The sequence below is a fragment of the Dryobates pubescens genome, chromosome 11 (assembly GCF_014839835.1).
Source record: "Dryobates pubescens isolate bDryPub1 chromosome 11, bDryPub1.pri, whole genome shotgun sequence".
Taxonomy (NCBI): domain Eukaryota; kingdom Metazoa; phylum Chordata; class Aves; order Piciformes; family Picidae; genus Dryobates; species Dryobates pubescens.
Genome location: NC_071622.1, coordinates 22,004,329 through 22,020,783, shown reverse-complemented (window position 1 = coordinate 22,020,783; position 16,455 = coordinate 22,004,329). Strand labels below are relative to the sequence as shown.

Below are 16,455 nucleotides of genomic sequence, written 5' to 3'. Positions count from 1 at the left end.
GGCTACAAACATCATTCCTCTTTGCTAAAATGCAGCTCTCTCTTCTTCAGCATAGAATAAATTGGTCTTGGTTTTGTTGAAGTCCACTCATGAAAAGTAACTTAACAGTTTGGACAGCCTCTTACTGAAACAGAATCTTTGGAGTGTTAAAGAAAATAATTTCCTCAATTAAAACCAGGGCCACTATAAAACATGTGTTCCCCAAAGGTTGTCATAAAACCAGGACAAATTGAGCAGGCTTGCAAATACAAATGCACAGAAACACATAACCTGGCTGAGTTACTGCCATTGTAAAGCTTTCAGGTCAGTCACTACATGCTGATACAGTAGATTACAAGGAATAAATTAATCCAATCTCATTAGCAGTAGGATATTGAAGTTATTCTAGTAGCTTTCTTGTGGAGGGTATTAAATATTAAAAGTTTCTGAAAAAAATCTTTGGAAACTGTTCTGTATATCGAAAGTGTAATTTTACTTTAAAAGATGAGTACTTAGAAAAGTAATTTGATCAATGTACTTTGCCACAGAACCTTCTCACACAAAGCTGTGGAAACACAGCAAATAGTCTGGTTTATGGAGGCTGCTCCTCTGCATTAGAATGCTTATGACATTAAACAGAGTGACTTTTATTTCATATTGGACCTTTTTTTTGTTCCAGTGTTTAGATTCTGAGATAATTCTTCATAACCGAGTTGAAACTAATGGTCTTTTGCCTGCTTCACAGATTGATGCAGAAGGAACACAGGAGGATGTTTTTCTGGAAGTCTGCAAGACAATTGACTCTTTCCTGCAAAAGGAAGAGGCAGCATGTTCTTTTTCAACAGAAACGCAGTAATGGTGTGTACACAACCTCACCTCATGTGCACTTGACAGTCACTGTTGAAATGCTGTTCAAAGCAATACTGCTTTCTTGAGAGGTATCTGGAGTTTGTGCATGTGGTATGTTATTCTAGGTGAAATCCTTTTTCTCTGTTCCACCAAAGTGGTCTGTATGCTAACTCTGCACTAAGAATTGTATATTGTTTTGTTGGTTGTTTGCTCTTCATGGGTTAAAAGCAGCATGGTGAACAGCAGCTGATTTCTATTTCATGATCTCATGTCTGATGGAAATTAAGACAGTGCCTGGCCAGCAGTGACAGCAGTGAGCTCTTCAACCACATCATTCAGCATTTGGCATGTTAAGATTGCTGCATAGTTTTCTCATTGACTATTTTCTTTGAATTAACAGTATTAATTTTTGTGGTGTCACATAGCTTGTTCTTGGGCTTTAGTGACTAAAATCTGTTCTCTGTTACAAGCAGCTGTAAGAGAGATGGAATTAGTCAAGTGAGAAGTTAACTTTTCACATGGCCCCAGAACACTGTTAGAAGGAGAAGGAGAAAAATAAATGGAATATGAAGATGTGGTTGAGTATTTTGAAAGTCTGTCAATCCATTACTGTGGAGCAGACACCATTTTTCAGAGCCTTGTCTTCTGCTGGGAGTTGTAGGATATTATAAAATACAACTTCTCAGTTTTGTGAGATTAGATGATGATTGTATTGTATAGTTGAATGTGCAATCCAGTAATTATCCCTATTAAGAACAGTTTCACTATGTTAATTAAAGTCTACATATAAAGTTGAATATGCACCCGAATGTATCAAGATACTTTTACAAGTCATACTTTTGAAGTATTTCAAGTGCAAAATTCTGATCATCATCTGTTGTCTTGTACTGGCATCAACAAAACTTTGGTGGGTGAGAAAGAATGAAGGGGAGGAAAAAGCAAAAAGAAAATGCCAGGGATTATTTGACTCTCATTGCGTGACTCTCATTTCAAATAAGCCATTTATCCATAACACCTGCAAAAAACTGTAAAAATCCAATCACATTTCCTTTAGGTTAACCAAAATATTGTGGAGTTTCTTTGGTATTCTCATAGCTAAACAAAAGCTGTCTGCCATTCCTGTAAAGTAATTGCATCCTCTTACAGAAACTACTGGGTGAATTCACAGTTGAAGTGGGTTGCATGATTGTTCTTACTGTCAAAAGTTGTACTTTATGCAGCAGATTTGTATTTTTTAAGTTACCTTTCTTGTAATGAAGACATAAGACAAATAAAACATGTACAAAAATGAGGAGTAATGATTTCTGTTACAGTATAGGTGGGTTTAATCCTTTTTAAAGCACAGTACATGACATGACTTGAAAATATAGCTCAAATCAGCATGCTTACATAGTATGTCCTTTTTTCATTCAGGGCAGATTCTTCTGTTTTCTTTTTCTTCCTTGGCATTTGCCCTGTAACTGATATTTCAATTATTTTAAGGGACTGTTTTAGATACGCTCTTATCCTTCATATGCTGGATGTTCCTTCTTTCCTGGGTCCTTGTATAGCCTACATTTTACCTTTGATGCTCTAGGAAGTGCTTCTCCAGCTCCAGACCAGTGCCATTAACTGCCAGTAACATCTGCAGTACCACAGCTTTAAGCAAGAGACTTTCAGAATGCGTCAGCTCCAGAAGGCAGGGTTTTCTAAACGGAGCCTAGGAGCATTAGCAGCCATCTGGTGTGGTATTTGTCCCCCCCAAAAGTAAAATATTCTGGAGTTATCATGAAGTTGCACATTCTTCTGGGTAGGTTTTCTGGAGTACTTTTAAAAATTACTTCTAATTACAGTGTAAGTCTAAAGTGTGGAATATCACACTGTGCAGGATGGGAACAAAAGCAACAATCAGCTGTTAACTTTGTTGGGTTTTTTTAGAAAAAGTCAAATTACAAAAATTATTTAACATACAGTTTCAGTTTAATTTTCTTTCTCCTTTTTCTCTAGCCTTTTCTGTGGAATGAAACAAAAAAAAAAATAATCCCATGCTTGATTTGGTGTATGTGCATTAGATATCTATTTGCCTATGTTTATAGTGTATGCAAGAGAACTAGCTGTATATGCATGCATATGGAAATATAAATATTTATACATATTCAATAAAAAGAGGATTTATCCAAGACACTTATTTCTTGGGTGACTCAGACTCAAAATTCTCTTTCTGTTTCCAATCTTATCCAAATTAGACCATGGCTTTTTGTCCTTCCCAAGCTATCCTAAATTGATGACTGAGTATTTTCACTGATGTATTTTTGCTATTTTCTTCCACGACTTTGTTCAGGCTATGAGCAGAAAATAAATAGTACCACAGATTCTCTCCCTGATATCACACCTTCATCAAGTCTACCTTCCTATCAACAGCATGAATGATGTGTCAAGCACATTTTTTACAGTATCAGAGCCTCTCAGAGCAGTATTTTCCAATTAAAAACTAAAATACACTATGTGAATTTCATTAAAGTTGTCTAAGTATACTAGACAGGTGAGATATGTATACATATGATACTTGCTCAGTGTTTTAGTAACTGTACTGTATTAACTTCTAAACAGATTAAATAGGTAAAATTAGTTTTTTCTCTGAAGCAAAAAATAAGTACACCTAAAGTTATTGCAAAACTTAATACTGATGAGTTTATCATTGAAGTTATTAGGTACAGCCAGCCAATTATCCTTATTGCCAACTTTTTAAATCAAATTAGTTTCTCTTCTACGTAATGACTCTTTAGTGTTCAAGTTTCAAAGCAACTGGAAGTCTATTACAGTTATAAAATAATCAAGTGTTTCTCAATCACAAGCTATACAGTTCAATAGAAAATATATTAAGTAAAATATGTCACAATAATTACAAAGCTCCTCAGTCAATGGTATACAGTGCACCAAGGCTAGTAAAATCTGACTTTCCTGCTGCCTGAAAAGGAACAGTCTAGGCGTGAGAGATGAGAAAACTAAGATGCTAATCCTGCAAAAGGCGAAGCATGTTTGAGTGGGCGCTGAGCACCATCAGTTCCCATTGAAATGGACAGCAGAGGAAGGCGCTGGGCATCTTGCAGGTCTGCATAGTGAGTATTAAAATGTCCTTTTAATGTTTTCCATCTTGATTAAAAAGTCAGAACTACACAGAAAGGAAGTCACAGCAAGCATTCTATATATAAACAGACTGTATCCACATAGTTTATTTCTCACAGTTCTCCTGACAATTGAACATTATTTAAGAACATACTGTATACACAGATAAGAAGAAACATACAAAATGTTTTAAATGATGCACAACAAAATCCAGCAGTATAAAAGAATGCATGTGAACCCTTGCTCACTGCTCAGGCTAAATTTAATCACTGTTTAAATAGTAATAAAAATACAATCTTTCATGGATCTTGTGCAGACTACAAAAGAGGAAAAATTATTACCATATATATGATTTATATTAGGCAGTTTTCTTTGATGAGTTGCACGAACAACTCCAAATACAGAGGCAGAAGGCTGTGTATTTTATTTTCAAGGAGTTAATGTTGAGTATTAGAGACTTTACACAGTTACTACCACTGGCACTTTTCACCATATTTTGTACACATCACACGATCATTTTATATAACATTACATTTAAAAAATATATCTGAGTGACAATTTTATAACATTCACACACCATGAGCTGGTTAAGGAAGCAATGCCACAGTTGCCCCCTGTAGTGCTTCACTGTTGGTAAATAATAGTTCATCGTGGTTTTAAAAAAAAAAAAAAATTAAAAAAAAAAATAAAAAAAAAAAATAAAAATTGAAAGTTGATGTGATTAAGCAGCTCCAATTTAATAAAGGCCTGTAACCAACCATCACTGAGACAGTGAGCAGTTTTTAGAGTACATCCTAGAAGCAAACACTGTCATTGGTTAAAACCTTGCCTAAAGAAGTCAGTTACTGTGCTGAAAACTATTTCACAACAAAACTGCAAGCTACTAAACTGTTTTTATATAAATACTTCATCTCCTCTGGATCTCATTATCACCAAGTTCTTCAAAGCCTTTGGAATTTACTCTATCTTTAATGTGTGCTCTCATTTCTGGCTCACCCTTTTGTATGTTTTTCTTTTGTGTTTAGACTCACCACCTAAAAATGACTAATGTGGTGAAAGAAAAGTCTCCCAGTGAAACCTTCTGCACACTAGGAATGTTCAGCTGCTGTTCAGTGATCTAGAACCATGACAGCTCAAAGCTGTAGTTTGACAAGTACACCCAGGAAGCTGTCATGCTCTGAGTGACATTTCAGGGAAAGCAGAGTCTTTCCAAAATGTGCACAGAATTAACAATGGTGCCATTGTTATTTTTCAAAGAAGATAGTAAGCCCAAGATGGTAGATCTGCTTCCCATGTCATCTATTTGCTGGAAAGTAGTTTGGGTCAAGATAATTGTAACTGGTGCCCTGGGACATGCAGTAGTCTCTGTCTAAAAATGTCTCTGCTCTGTAAATAGGTTCTAACTGATGATCTTCCTTATGAATCTCTGTTTCATGCAGACTGCAAGGGAAAGAAAAAGATAACAGTTTAAAAGTCAAATATTTTTCCTTAACTTTCACAAACAGCAATAATATTACCATTCCTACCTACCAAATTTGATATAAATTGATTATCACTATTTAACAGTACCAAATGTATCTGTCCACTATTAAAAAGAACCAAAACAAATTGTATGCATTCAAAATACGCTTACAGAATATATCTCCCACAAATATATGCTCAGGTATTTTCCACTTGACCCAACACAGAATGTGTCCCCTATTCTGGGGCAAACATTTCAAACATATACAGCAATTAAGCCACATAGAGAGATCGAATCTAGTGACAAGTAAGTAGAAGCATGTGCTGCTCACCAGTCAGAACAAGAGTCACAGAAATCCAAGGACATTTCTTGAGGGCAGTCTTGGCAGTGCCACCGAACACCCTGGATAGGTTCAGTTCCACAGTTGTCACACTGGAAGCAGAAGGAAGAGCATTAAAAAAAGAGCAGCTGCAGCCACTTGCATTACCAACAGTACACACTGGAACACCCTATGGAACTACACCTATGTAGGTTGGTCACTGCTGGCCCACACAACTGATTTTGTCTCACCACAGACCATAATGTATTCATGGATAATGAAGTCCTTGTACTCTACGACAGGCCCTCATGAGGACTGATCAATCTTTCTTTTCTCTTTCCACTTCCCTAAATGCTCCATATTGACATTATCCTCCTGCTCAACAAAAACAGACCCAGTCCGGCCTACAGTCACTGCTTAACCTCACATGGCTGTAGCTTAAAACCAACCATATGAAATATCTAAATATACATGCACTTTCCATAGCAGATGAAAGCAGTAAGACTTGACCAGTAGAGATTTCTGGGAGCCTGTTGATGGGCTGCAGATTTCAGACTGATAATGCACTTTCAAATTCAGGAAATGTAACAATATTTTATGTAAGTGGGGCTGGAACTAAAAGCCAGGTGGCTGGGCAGAAAGTGGGACAGCATCTTCAGGAAGGGAGTAGAAGTCTAAAACTAAAGCTGAGAAAGACAAGAACTAATCCCCTCAGAAAAATCAGGGAGAACACAACAGCAGCTGAGAAAAGTATGGCATGAAGAAGAGGAAACAAAGCACAACTGAAATGCCAACACTGGATGAAAAATTCACAATGGTAGAGAAGAAGGGCAGAAATGCAAAACTGTTTGATAAAATATAGGGAATGTGGAAAATGGGACTTCACAGCCAGGGGAACTTTCAAAAATGTCAAGAGCGTTTCAGAGGCAGGAAAAAAATAGGAGAAACAAGCCTGTGCTTATCCTTCAGAACCTGAAATTCTCTTACAGTGAAAACCACTCACAAAGCAGCTCACTTCTGGCCACAACTAATCCATTCAGTGTTTCAAATACTTTACACCTTATGAACAGCTTTGCCACAGCTGTATCACTTCATTGCACAGATGGCTTTCAGAGTTTGAGGACTGATAATGAGGAGGGACTAAGCATACTCATACTCATTATGTTTATGAAAACATAAAATTCAGAATAATGCTAAATCACACACACACACACACAAAATTGGTTCCAGTTATCTTAATTTGAGAACTAACACAGTGGAAACCCTTGACCTTCATTTCTGTGCTCCAGCTTCCCAGGACTTTCATTTCCTCAGGTAGGAAAAAAAAAAAGAGAAGTATTTGCAAATTGCTGTAATATTATAGCAGTGAAAATCCTAAAAAGCCCATAAGGGATTACATAATTTGATATTCAAAGAAGAGTTTGAATAATGTGTAGTAAATGAGGCTGAAAGCCATGTAGAACCAAAAATGTTCAGAACGGTTGCTTATTAGGTGAGCTCTGTCCGGTGCATGCACTGAGCAAGGCAGCACTCCTGAGGGAAAAATAGTACCTAATCATGTAATTTCATAGCTTACTATAATGATAATAAGATCACATACAGACTGCAAAGAAACTTTGAATGCTTGACATTGCATAATTCTGTCTTACTTTTCAGAGTGATTTTATGTAGAAAACCCGACTAGTTTCTTACCCAGAATGTCTGGTCTGCCTGATCAAAGTTTTTATTTTTGGGGGGGAAGAAAATGCTGACTTGAAAAAAAAAAGACCAAAACCCAATCAACCAACCAACCAACCCACCCACAAAAAAAACAAAACACACCAACAAAACCCAAACACACCACACTTTAAAAAAATAATGGCAAAAAGAAAAAGCACCTTGGTTGTCTGATAGCAATGATTAAGTCTGCCACTGTCAATTGATGAGGCTGTCTTAATTTCCCAGTCATTCTGAACTGAACTTTAAACTTTGCAGTCCTATGTAAATAGGGTTAGAAAATAAACCTAGCTGCTTAACACTAAACATGGGGAAGAAACTGTTCCAACATAGTAACCAGTTACACAGAAAATTCCCTGCAAACCAGAAAATCTAATTTAGAGTATGTCCGTTCTTTGGTATCACCTATTCATGGCTGGTAGCTGGAGAACATGGGTTTAATTTAATGTCTGTTTTCTTAATTTCATGTAACAATTGTTTTGTGTTTTTGCTTCAACTTCTACAAGTTATTACTTGATAGGGTTGGGAAGTTACTACAAAACAAAAAACAAAAACCAAAATTGATCTATGACTGTTCTCATTCCAAAATCTTTATCCCTTATTTGGCATCAGGTAGAGGTAAAATTACTCCATATTAATAATCTGACAATTATTATGCCTGAATCGCTGTCAAAAGAGATAGTAATGTCAAATGGAAATCTAGAATGATTTAACAAGGCTCTGGAGCTAGGTTTTCTCATCCTATGTGTGAGGAAAAGACTGTATGCTTATTAATTTTCATGCAGTATCAGTATTCAGTGAAACCTGAGCTACAGGATTGGTTTTATTCTTGTTATTTTCTTTGGAAAATGAGGGAAAGTTGACACTGTTTGGAACTGAAGTAAGGAAACCCAAACTTGCTATATTAAACAATACCTTTTTTAAGAAATCCAAGCCATGGTAACTTGGAAAACTTCTACAGTCCACTGAGTAACAGAAGAATATCTCTTAAACTCACCTTGAATCCCACATGCTGCACAAACCCACTTTCTGCATGCATCTGCTGGAGTTTTTGTTTCTTCAATTTTTTAAACTCTAACAGTTCTTTGTATTCAGGTAGCTCTCGATATGTTATTGGAATACTCTCTTCATCCTGTTCATGGTTAAGAAAGAAGAGAAACATTCTTTATTTTAGGAATATAACTGGTAAGACACATATTCCGTAAGTCAGTATGTATGATTAATGATCTTTCAGAAAATGCTGGCTGTGTTTTCTGGCTAAGAAATAAAACGAGAAACTATTTTTAAAAGCACATACAGCTAACCTGCATTTTATTTTTGTATTGTTTATACTATATTATTTGCATTAAAACAAACCCTGTATTTTCCAACAAAAAGTTTCTTCCTGTTAAGAGCTCAACTCTAGTAAAAAGGAGAGAGCAGTGCCCAGCTTTAATGCCTAGGTTTTTCTATGATCTTGGATGCCTAACTGCAGTTAGCATATAATTTGCTTGTCACATGCTGTGGCCAAGATGGCTTTTCTTTAAGACAAAGCTAGCTTATTTTAATTTTAAATCCTTGGCAACAGATATACTTAATGGCAATTTTTATTTCAGTTTTATCAAGTTACTTGATCCATCTCTTTACTACTCTGTGGATGGTACAGAATACTATATTCGAAGGATAGCTACAATTACTGCTCTGAAGTACTTCCAAAGCTGTGAACATAATACAAACAAGTGACACCAAAAAACTTTTTACAGTGTTACAAATTTTTGCACAAACTCGGATTTTTAAAGGACCCATAAATCAAAACAGTAGCAAGGATTCCATTATATGTATTTTTACATGCATTAATGCATCATATATGTTTTTTTATTTGAAGATAGTCAATCTAAACTTCTCACCTTTATCCATACAAATAAAAAGTAATGAAAACCATCATTCCATGACTGAAGAGTAGAAGATTTGGAATTATCCTTATTCTTTGCCTCAATTTTTACTAGCAGGACAGAATGTCTTCCAGACAGCTGGCCTGCAGAGCTGGCAGAAGGAGCCAGGGAGCTGCATAGTTTCCCTCTGTTCCAGGGTGGGGTAGATAGAGATCTACTCAGCCACTTGGATCCCCACAAGTCCATGGGACCAGATGGGATCCATCCCAGGGTGCTGAGAGAGCTGGCAGATGAGCTGGCCAAGCCACTCTCCATAATTTTTCAGCAGTCCTGGCTCACTGGAGATGTCTCAGAAGACTGGAAGCTGGCCAACGTGGCGCCCATCCACAAGAAGGGCCGGTTGGATGAGCCAGGGAATTATAGACCTGTCAGCCTGACCTCAGTGCCAGGCAAGATCATGGAACAGGTCATCTTGAGTGCAATCACACAGCACTTACAGGATGGCCAAGGGATCAGGCCCAGCCAGCATGGGTTTAGGAAGGGCAGGTCCTGCCTGACCAACCTGATCTCCTTCTATGATCAGGTGACTGCCTGGTGGATGTGGGGAGGCCTGTGGATGTAGTCTACCCGGACTTCAGCAAGGCCTTTGACACTGTCCCCCACAGCAAACTCCTGGCCAAGCTGTCAGCCCATGGCTTGGATGGGAGCACACTGCGATGGGTTAAGAACTGGCTGGAGGGCCGAGCCCAGAGAGTGGTGGTGAATGGTGCTACATCCAGCTGGCAGCCAGTCACTAGTGGTGTGCCCCAAGGATCACTGCTGGGCCCTGTGCTCTTTAACATCTTTATTGATGATCTGGACGTGGGGATTGAGTCCATCATCAGTAAATTTGTGGATGACACCAAGCTGGGGGCAGAAGTTGATCTGCTGGAGGGTAGAGAAGCTTTGCAGAGGGACCTCGACAGGCTGGACTGATGGGCAGAATCCAACAGCATGAGATTTAACACATCCAAGTGCCGGGTTCTGCACATTGGCCACAACAACCCCATGCAGAGCTACAGGCTGGGGTCAGAATGGCTGGAGAGCAGCCAGGCACGGAGGGACCTGGGGGTGCTGGTTGATGGCAGGATGAACATGAGCCTGCAGTGTGCCCAGGCAGCCAGAAGGGCCAATGGCATCCTGGCCTGTATCAGGAACAGTGTAGCCAGCAGGAACAGGGAGGTCATTCTGCCCCTGTACACTGCACTGGTTAGGCCACACCTTGAGTACTGTGTCCAGTTCTGGGCCCCTCAGTTCAGGAAGGATGTTGACTTGCTGGAATGTGTCCAGAGAAGGGCAACAAAGTTGGTGAGGGGCTTGGAACACAAGCCCTGTGAGGAGAGACTGAGGGAGCTGGGGTTGCTTAGCCTGGAGAAGAGGAGACTCAGGGGTGACCTTATTGCTCTCTACAAGTACCTGAAGGGAGGTTGTAGACAGGCAGAGGTTGTTCTCTTCTCCCAGGCAACCAGCACCAGAACAAGAGGACACACTCTCAGGCTGCGCCAGGGGAGGTTTAGGCTGGAGGTTAGGAGGAAGTTTTACACAGAGAGAGTGATTGCCCATTGGAATGGGCTGCCTGAGGAGGTGGTGGAGTCACCATCACTGGAGGTGTTCAGGAGGAGACTTGATAGGGTGCTTGGTTGCATGGTTTAGTTGATTAGGTGGTGTTAGATGATAGATTGGACATGATGATCTCAAACGTCTCTTCCAACCTGGTCTGGTCTCGTCTATTCTATTCTATTCTATTCTATTCTATTCTATTCTATTCTATTCTATTCTATTCCATTCCATTCCATTCCATTCCATTCCATTCCATTCCACTCCTTCAGTCCTTTACTTCATGCTGTCTCAATAGCTTAAGAAAATCGATTGCAGGGCTTTTTCTAAATTATGGAATCGTTTGTCTCCATACAGGTTGGTGCATACTTTGCCATAGATTTACAACAAATGGTTCTCTCTTTAAAAAAAACCACCACAACACACCACATCTGCTTTTTTCTCATCCAATTGTGCTCAACAAAGGCTGAGGACCTAATATGTTCTAAGAAGCCAGAAGTTCTTGTTCCAGTCCAGAAGCCTGTTTTAAGATGGTTATTTAATTGTAGCAGCTATACCTGATAGGTATCGGCTGTTTTCAAAGATGACATGTCTTTATTGATGTAGAGCAGTTCTCAGATCCCATACTGATAGGAATGTTCAGTTATGGAAAACAACTAAAAGATAGTAATCAAAATTCTTTGAATGTAACTTACATTATTTTAATTTGTTTTTACAAATCAGTGAAGATTAAAGAATCTCTACTGCTTAGTGAGCTTATTACAGGAAGTGAGGGAAAGAGGCTTGCTCTTTAGCGTTCAATTTCTAAAGGTCTTACCAATTATTTAACTGTAATTATGGACCTATATAAAGGACTAGACTACAAATGTTCATTCACTTCATTCTGGCATAGTAAGTAGCTGTACTTTAGGAAAATTAGACTGCTGACAAAATGAAGTAATTGTAACTGAAAAGTAAATTCATTCTGTTGGGAATAGAAGGTCTTTACTTGGGAATAAACTCTTCTATACTAAGACAATTTTTCAGGAATGTTTATGCCAGTCAAGCTGACTGGTTATACCCAGACAAAATCTTTTGTTTTTACAAGGGAACAGCACCTGATACTTCCATTGTAAAGAAGTCAAAGAAAACCTTTCTTACAAATTTCTTGCTACACTGGATCCCTTCTCCATTATGCTGATGCAAAGTATTTTTCTCCACCACAGTGAATGTCACTGAGACCTGACTTTTAACATTAGAGCAGAATCCTGTACGTTCATTTTGAATACAGTTAATGATGTCTTTTTTTCTTCCAAATTGCTTCTGTTTTGCATTGATAATGGGGATCTCTTTGGTAACAGAGCTCACCTGTGTCTTTCTACATTACTGCAAGCAGAAATATATCCATCTGGAAATGCTGCACTAGTGAAGAAAGAAAAGATTAAGCTAATTGCTTTGGTTTTTTTTCCAAAAAAAAAAAAAGAGGGGAGAGAGCACAAATCCACCATTATCACTGCAAAAACATAAACCAGCAACTTTGACCCAAATTATAATAAATCCCAGTTGATTTACAGTGCCCATAGGAAATCATGGCAAAACCAATGTATTTTAGGAAAATATTTCTAAGTTAGAAAACATGTATTTAAAATCAATACAGAAGAAAAGAAAGTTTGCTCAAAATCAGTTCTAATGTCCAATAATCATAATCTGAATCTTTTCTAATATGCATTTTTCTTTTCAGGTCTTTTTAGGTTCTTATTGGGACATGCAAAGTTATGAGGAATGTCTGTAGACAAACCAAAAGACTGTCACTGAGAGAATACAAAACATGAGTGAAGATGGGATTTAAGACTGAGTAAAAGATGACCAATTAAACATTTAAGGAAGATTGTGTAGAGCATGTAGAAAAGTTTATAAAGAAAATGAACGGGTGGCCTACATACTTCTGTAATGCAACAAGCTTTTCAACAGGCTCACAAATCCCAACAGCAACAACAACAAAAAAAAAAAAAATCAGTAACAATAACCCCCAAACAAACCAGAAATTTAACAATCAGGTTTTTCAGGCTAAGGCAGTAAAGACACAATGATTCACACCAGCTGTGAAACCTGCCCAGCATCTTGGTGGTAGGATATAGTCCCTCTATGATTCTATGACTCTGTATAGAAGAGAGACAGACATGTGTCTAAATTCTTGTAGTTTTATTGCATGTGCTAAATTAGGAAAGTGGAATACTGCATGCAATAATACATTGGGTTAGGATGTCCAATAGGATTTGCGCCTGAAAGCACATAAATTTGCTTGTTGATTGACAGTTCAGTCTGTTACTTCGTGCTCTGAAGCGTATTTTTAAAAACTCCATAATTAATTCAGCCAATGAATGAAGAAAAAAAGCAAAATGACACCACAAACATTCAAATGTTACCAGAGTTCTATGTAACTTTTCTACAACACATCTTTAACCAGAGTCACAACTATGTAGTTTATGATTTTCAAACTCATGTCAGATCACTTTTTGAAAATATACAACTAAAACTTTTTTAGATCTATTTCAGGACAAAACTATTTATTACTTCTTTTACATATTCCCTTTCTCATATGGCCTAAATTTTCTGCAGTTGGAGGTCTTTTTATTAATGATGTGTTTTTAACTCAAAATTGCTCATGAATCTTACCACAATTTAATAGTTATTTATTTTACAGCAAAGATGCTTACTCCTCATATTATTCATTAAACAAGGTTAAAATGACAGCAAACAAGGCATTCTCTGACAAATTTAGATAACATACCGATACTTCTTCTTCTGCTGCAGTATCCATATGGCTGTGAAAACTGGATCTGTCATCATCTTCATCCATATAAACTGGAGGTTCATGAGATGTCATGAAAGTTGAAGGTTTGAAAAGATGTTTATTTAAAGGATGCTGCCGTCTACTTGATGACTATAGTGAAAAAATGATATATTTTTAAAAACATTCCTTGGCTATTATTTAAGTAATCCTCATCAATAAAATCTGGCCAGAAATTTGCTCTTTTGCAGTGAACAGTCTATATCGTATTTCCAATTATTTTTACTGGAATTCTGTATCAGAGTCTTAATTTTTCTTCCCCATAGCAAGTGAAATCAGATGAACAGTGCAACGCTTCTTTCGTAAAAATGCAGTAAGAAAGAGTCCTCACCATAAAAACCCAACTGTCTAAACAGATGAGACGGGTAACAGTAGAAAACCAGAAAGTAATGCTGTCACAGTTTTGAAAACTGAGAACCAAAGTGCATAGATTTCCAAGAGTCATGAATGGTGGGAGACTAAGCAAGGAAGTAGTTTTGCACAGGTCCAAAATCCAAGAGACCAGTTCATGCTTGGCACTTATCATCAACTTTTTGCTTTATCTTCTGCCTTAGAAAATCTGTCTAGGCTAATTGTCCAGAATTCTTTCCCAGTCCAGGGAGAGAAAAGGCACTTCACCATAAAAAGGGATTATAGTAGTTAGAAAGAATTGCTTTCTGAAAGTGTGGTGTGTTTTTTTTTCATTGCCACTGACTGAAAAAGGAACCTAAAAAGTGTTCGATAAGATAAATTACAGTGTTAATGTGTATCTAAAACCTTTCAACTGTAATGGTGTCTGAAGGTGTAGAATGTATGGCAGTTTTAAAATAGATTACTTGAAGGCACTCAGCCTCTATTACTTATTCCCCATGGAAGAATATTACATATATATATATACTAAAAAAAAAAAGGGTGAATGAAACTGAGTCAACTTTTTACTTCTCTACTTTCAAGACTAGCATTTTGACATCTTCAATGTCATTCCTCAATTTAAATGAAACAGTGTGAATCAAAACCCAGAAGTATGAAAAGTGATTTCTTTAATAATCAAAAGAAAGAATTGTCTTGCACTGACTAGCTTCAGTCATATATATAAATCATGAGGAATATTTGCAACCATCAATACTTCCGTTGTATGTAAGACATGCCAAAGATTCCTACACATCTTAGTCTGTGTCATGGAGAGTAGGTTTGAGTGAACCCTCAACAAGTCTGCTGACAGCACCAAGCTGCATGTTGCAGTCAAAATGCTGGAGGGAAGGGGTGCCATCCAGAGGGACCTGTATAAGCTTGAGAAGTGGGCCTCTGTGAACCTTGTAAGGATCAACAAGGCCAAGCACAAGGTCCTGCATCTTGGTCAAGGCAATCCCCAGTATCAGTACAGGTTGGAGGATGATGCAATTGAGGGTAGCCCTGCAGAGAAGAACATGTGGGTACTGCTAGATGAAAAGATGGACATAAGCCAGCAATGTGCACTTGCAGACCAGGCCAATTATATCCTGGGCTCATCAAAAGAAGTGGCCAGCAGAGGAAGGTGATTCTCCCCCTCTACTTCACTCAGGTGACAGTTCACCTGAGTACTGAGTCCAGCTCTGGAGTTCTCAGCACAAGAAAGAGGTGGAGCTTGGCAGAGAGGGTCCTGAGTAGGACAGTGAAGACAATCAGAAGGCTGGAAGGCTCCCCTATGAGGGCATGTTGAGATACCTGAGGTTTTTTAGCCTAGAGAAGAGAAGGCTCCAGGGAGACTTTATTGCAGCCTGACAGGCTACAGGAAAGATGAGGAGGGGACTCTATCAAGTAGTGATAGGACAAGGGGTAACACTTTTAAACTGAAAGAAGGCAGATTTAGATTAAATATTAGGAAGAAATTCTTTGCCATGTAGGCAGTGAAACACTGAAACAGGCTGCCCAGAGGGGTTGTGAATGCCCCCTCCCTGGAAGTGTTCAATGGCAGGTTGGATGGGGCATTTAGCCAGTTGAAGGTGTGCCTGCCCAAGGCAGAAGGGGCTGGAACTAAACCACCTTTAACATTCTTTCCAACCCAAACCATTCTATGATTCTGTATCAGTTACAAACCCACAATATTATAATACAACTATTTATCTCTACAGAGGAATTCAACCTCAAAAGGATCTAGTATGACTTTACAGTTGTGCACAGTTTTAAAATACAGTTGCACTTTAAAAAGTAAAGGCAAAGATCACACACATTATCTTAGATGGAACGTAGCTGTGCACACAGAAGTATAACATGGAATTGAGGCTAGCTCCATTCACTCAAGGGAAGTGATGAAGTCTGTAGTAACGACTGGAAGATGGTATCTCAGATCTGCAGAACTACAGTGTGCAAAATAAAAACATTTTGTTCTAAGATTAATGTACTACCCATTATGTTGAATTTTTACACCTTCTGCCTTGTGATCACTGACTTCCTGTGTTTTTCTAGGATTTTTCCCCTTAAGATTTGAAACCTCCCCCAGTAACTTCCATTTATAAGGTTAGACAGTACTTCAGCTTGAGCTGGCAGTGATTTAAATTTTCTGCTCATAGAAAACAGATTTGTATTCAGTACTAGGTCTGAAAATCAAGAAAGGAAAACTGTGTCTACACTTAAATAGTAGCACAGTTATGACTTAGGAATTTAACTGAGGATTTCAATTATCTTTTTAACAAGATTCTACTTCTGGTGAAGAAGGAACTAAAATGCTACTTAAAAGCAGACAGTTTTAAAAATCATTTTTCCTGTGAGA

The 16,455-nt window shown here is 38.0% G+C and overlaps 2 protein-coding genes across 3 annotated transcripts in view; one reads left to right on the top strand and one right to left on the bottom strand.

The window, feature by feature from the left end:
* Positions 1-1,200, top strand: part of AK5 (adenylate kinase 5) — a 90,527-nt gene extending 89,327 nt beyond the window's left edge. The window contains exon 14 of the mRNA XM_054165607.1: positions 725-1,200. Within this exon, the coding sequence (XP_054021582.1) occupies positions 725-835 (111 nt within the window). The 3' untranslated portion in view covers positions 836-1,200. The remainder of the gene's footprint in view (positions 1-724) is intronic.
* Positions 1,201-4,612: 3,412 nt separating this feature from the next.
* Positions 4,613-16,455, bottom strand: part of ZZZ3 (zinc finger ZZ-type containing 3) — a 57,676-nt gene continuing 45,833 nt past the window's right edge. For both annotated transcript variants that reach the window (XM_054165605.1, XM_054165606.1), the window contains exons 10-13: positions 13,668-13,820; positions 8,428-8,562; positions 5,727-5,827; positions 4,613-5,373 (exon numbers count right to left, since the gene is read on the bottom strand). In XM_054165605.1, the coding sequence (XP_054021580.1) occupies positions 5,229-5,373; positions 5,727-5,827; positions 8,428-8,562; positions 13,668-13,820 (534 nt within the window). In that variant the 3' untranslated portion in view covers positions 4,613-5,228. The remainder of the gene's footprint in view (positions 5,374-5,726; positions 5,828-8,427; positions 8,563-13,667; positions 13,821-16,455) is intronic.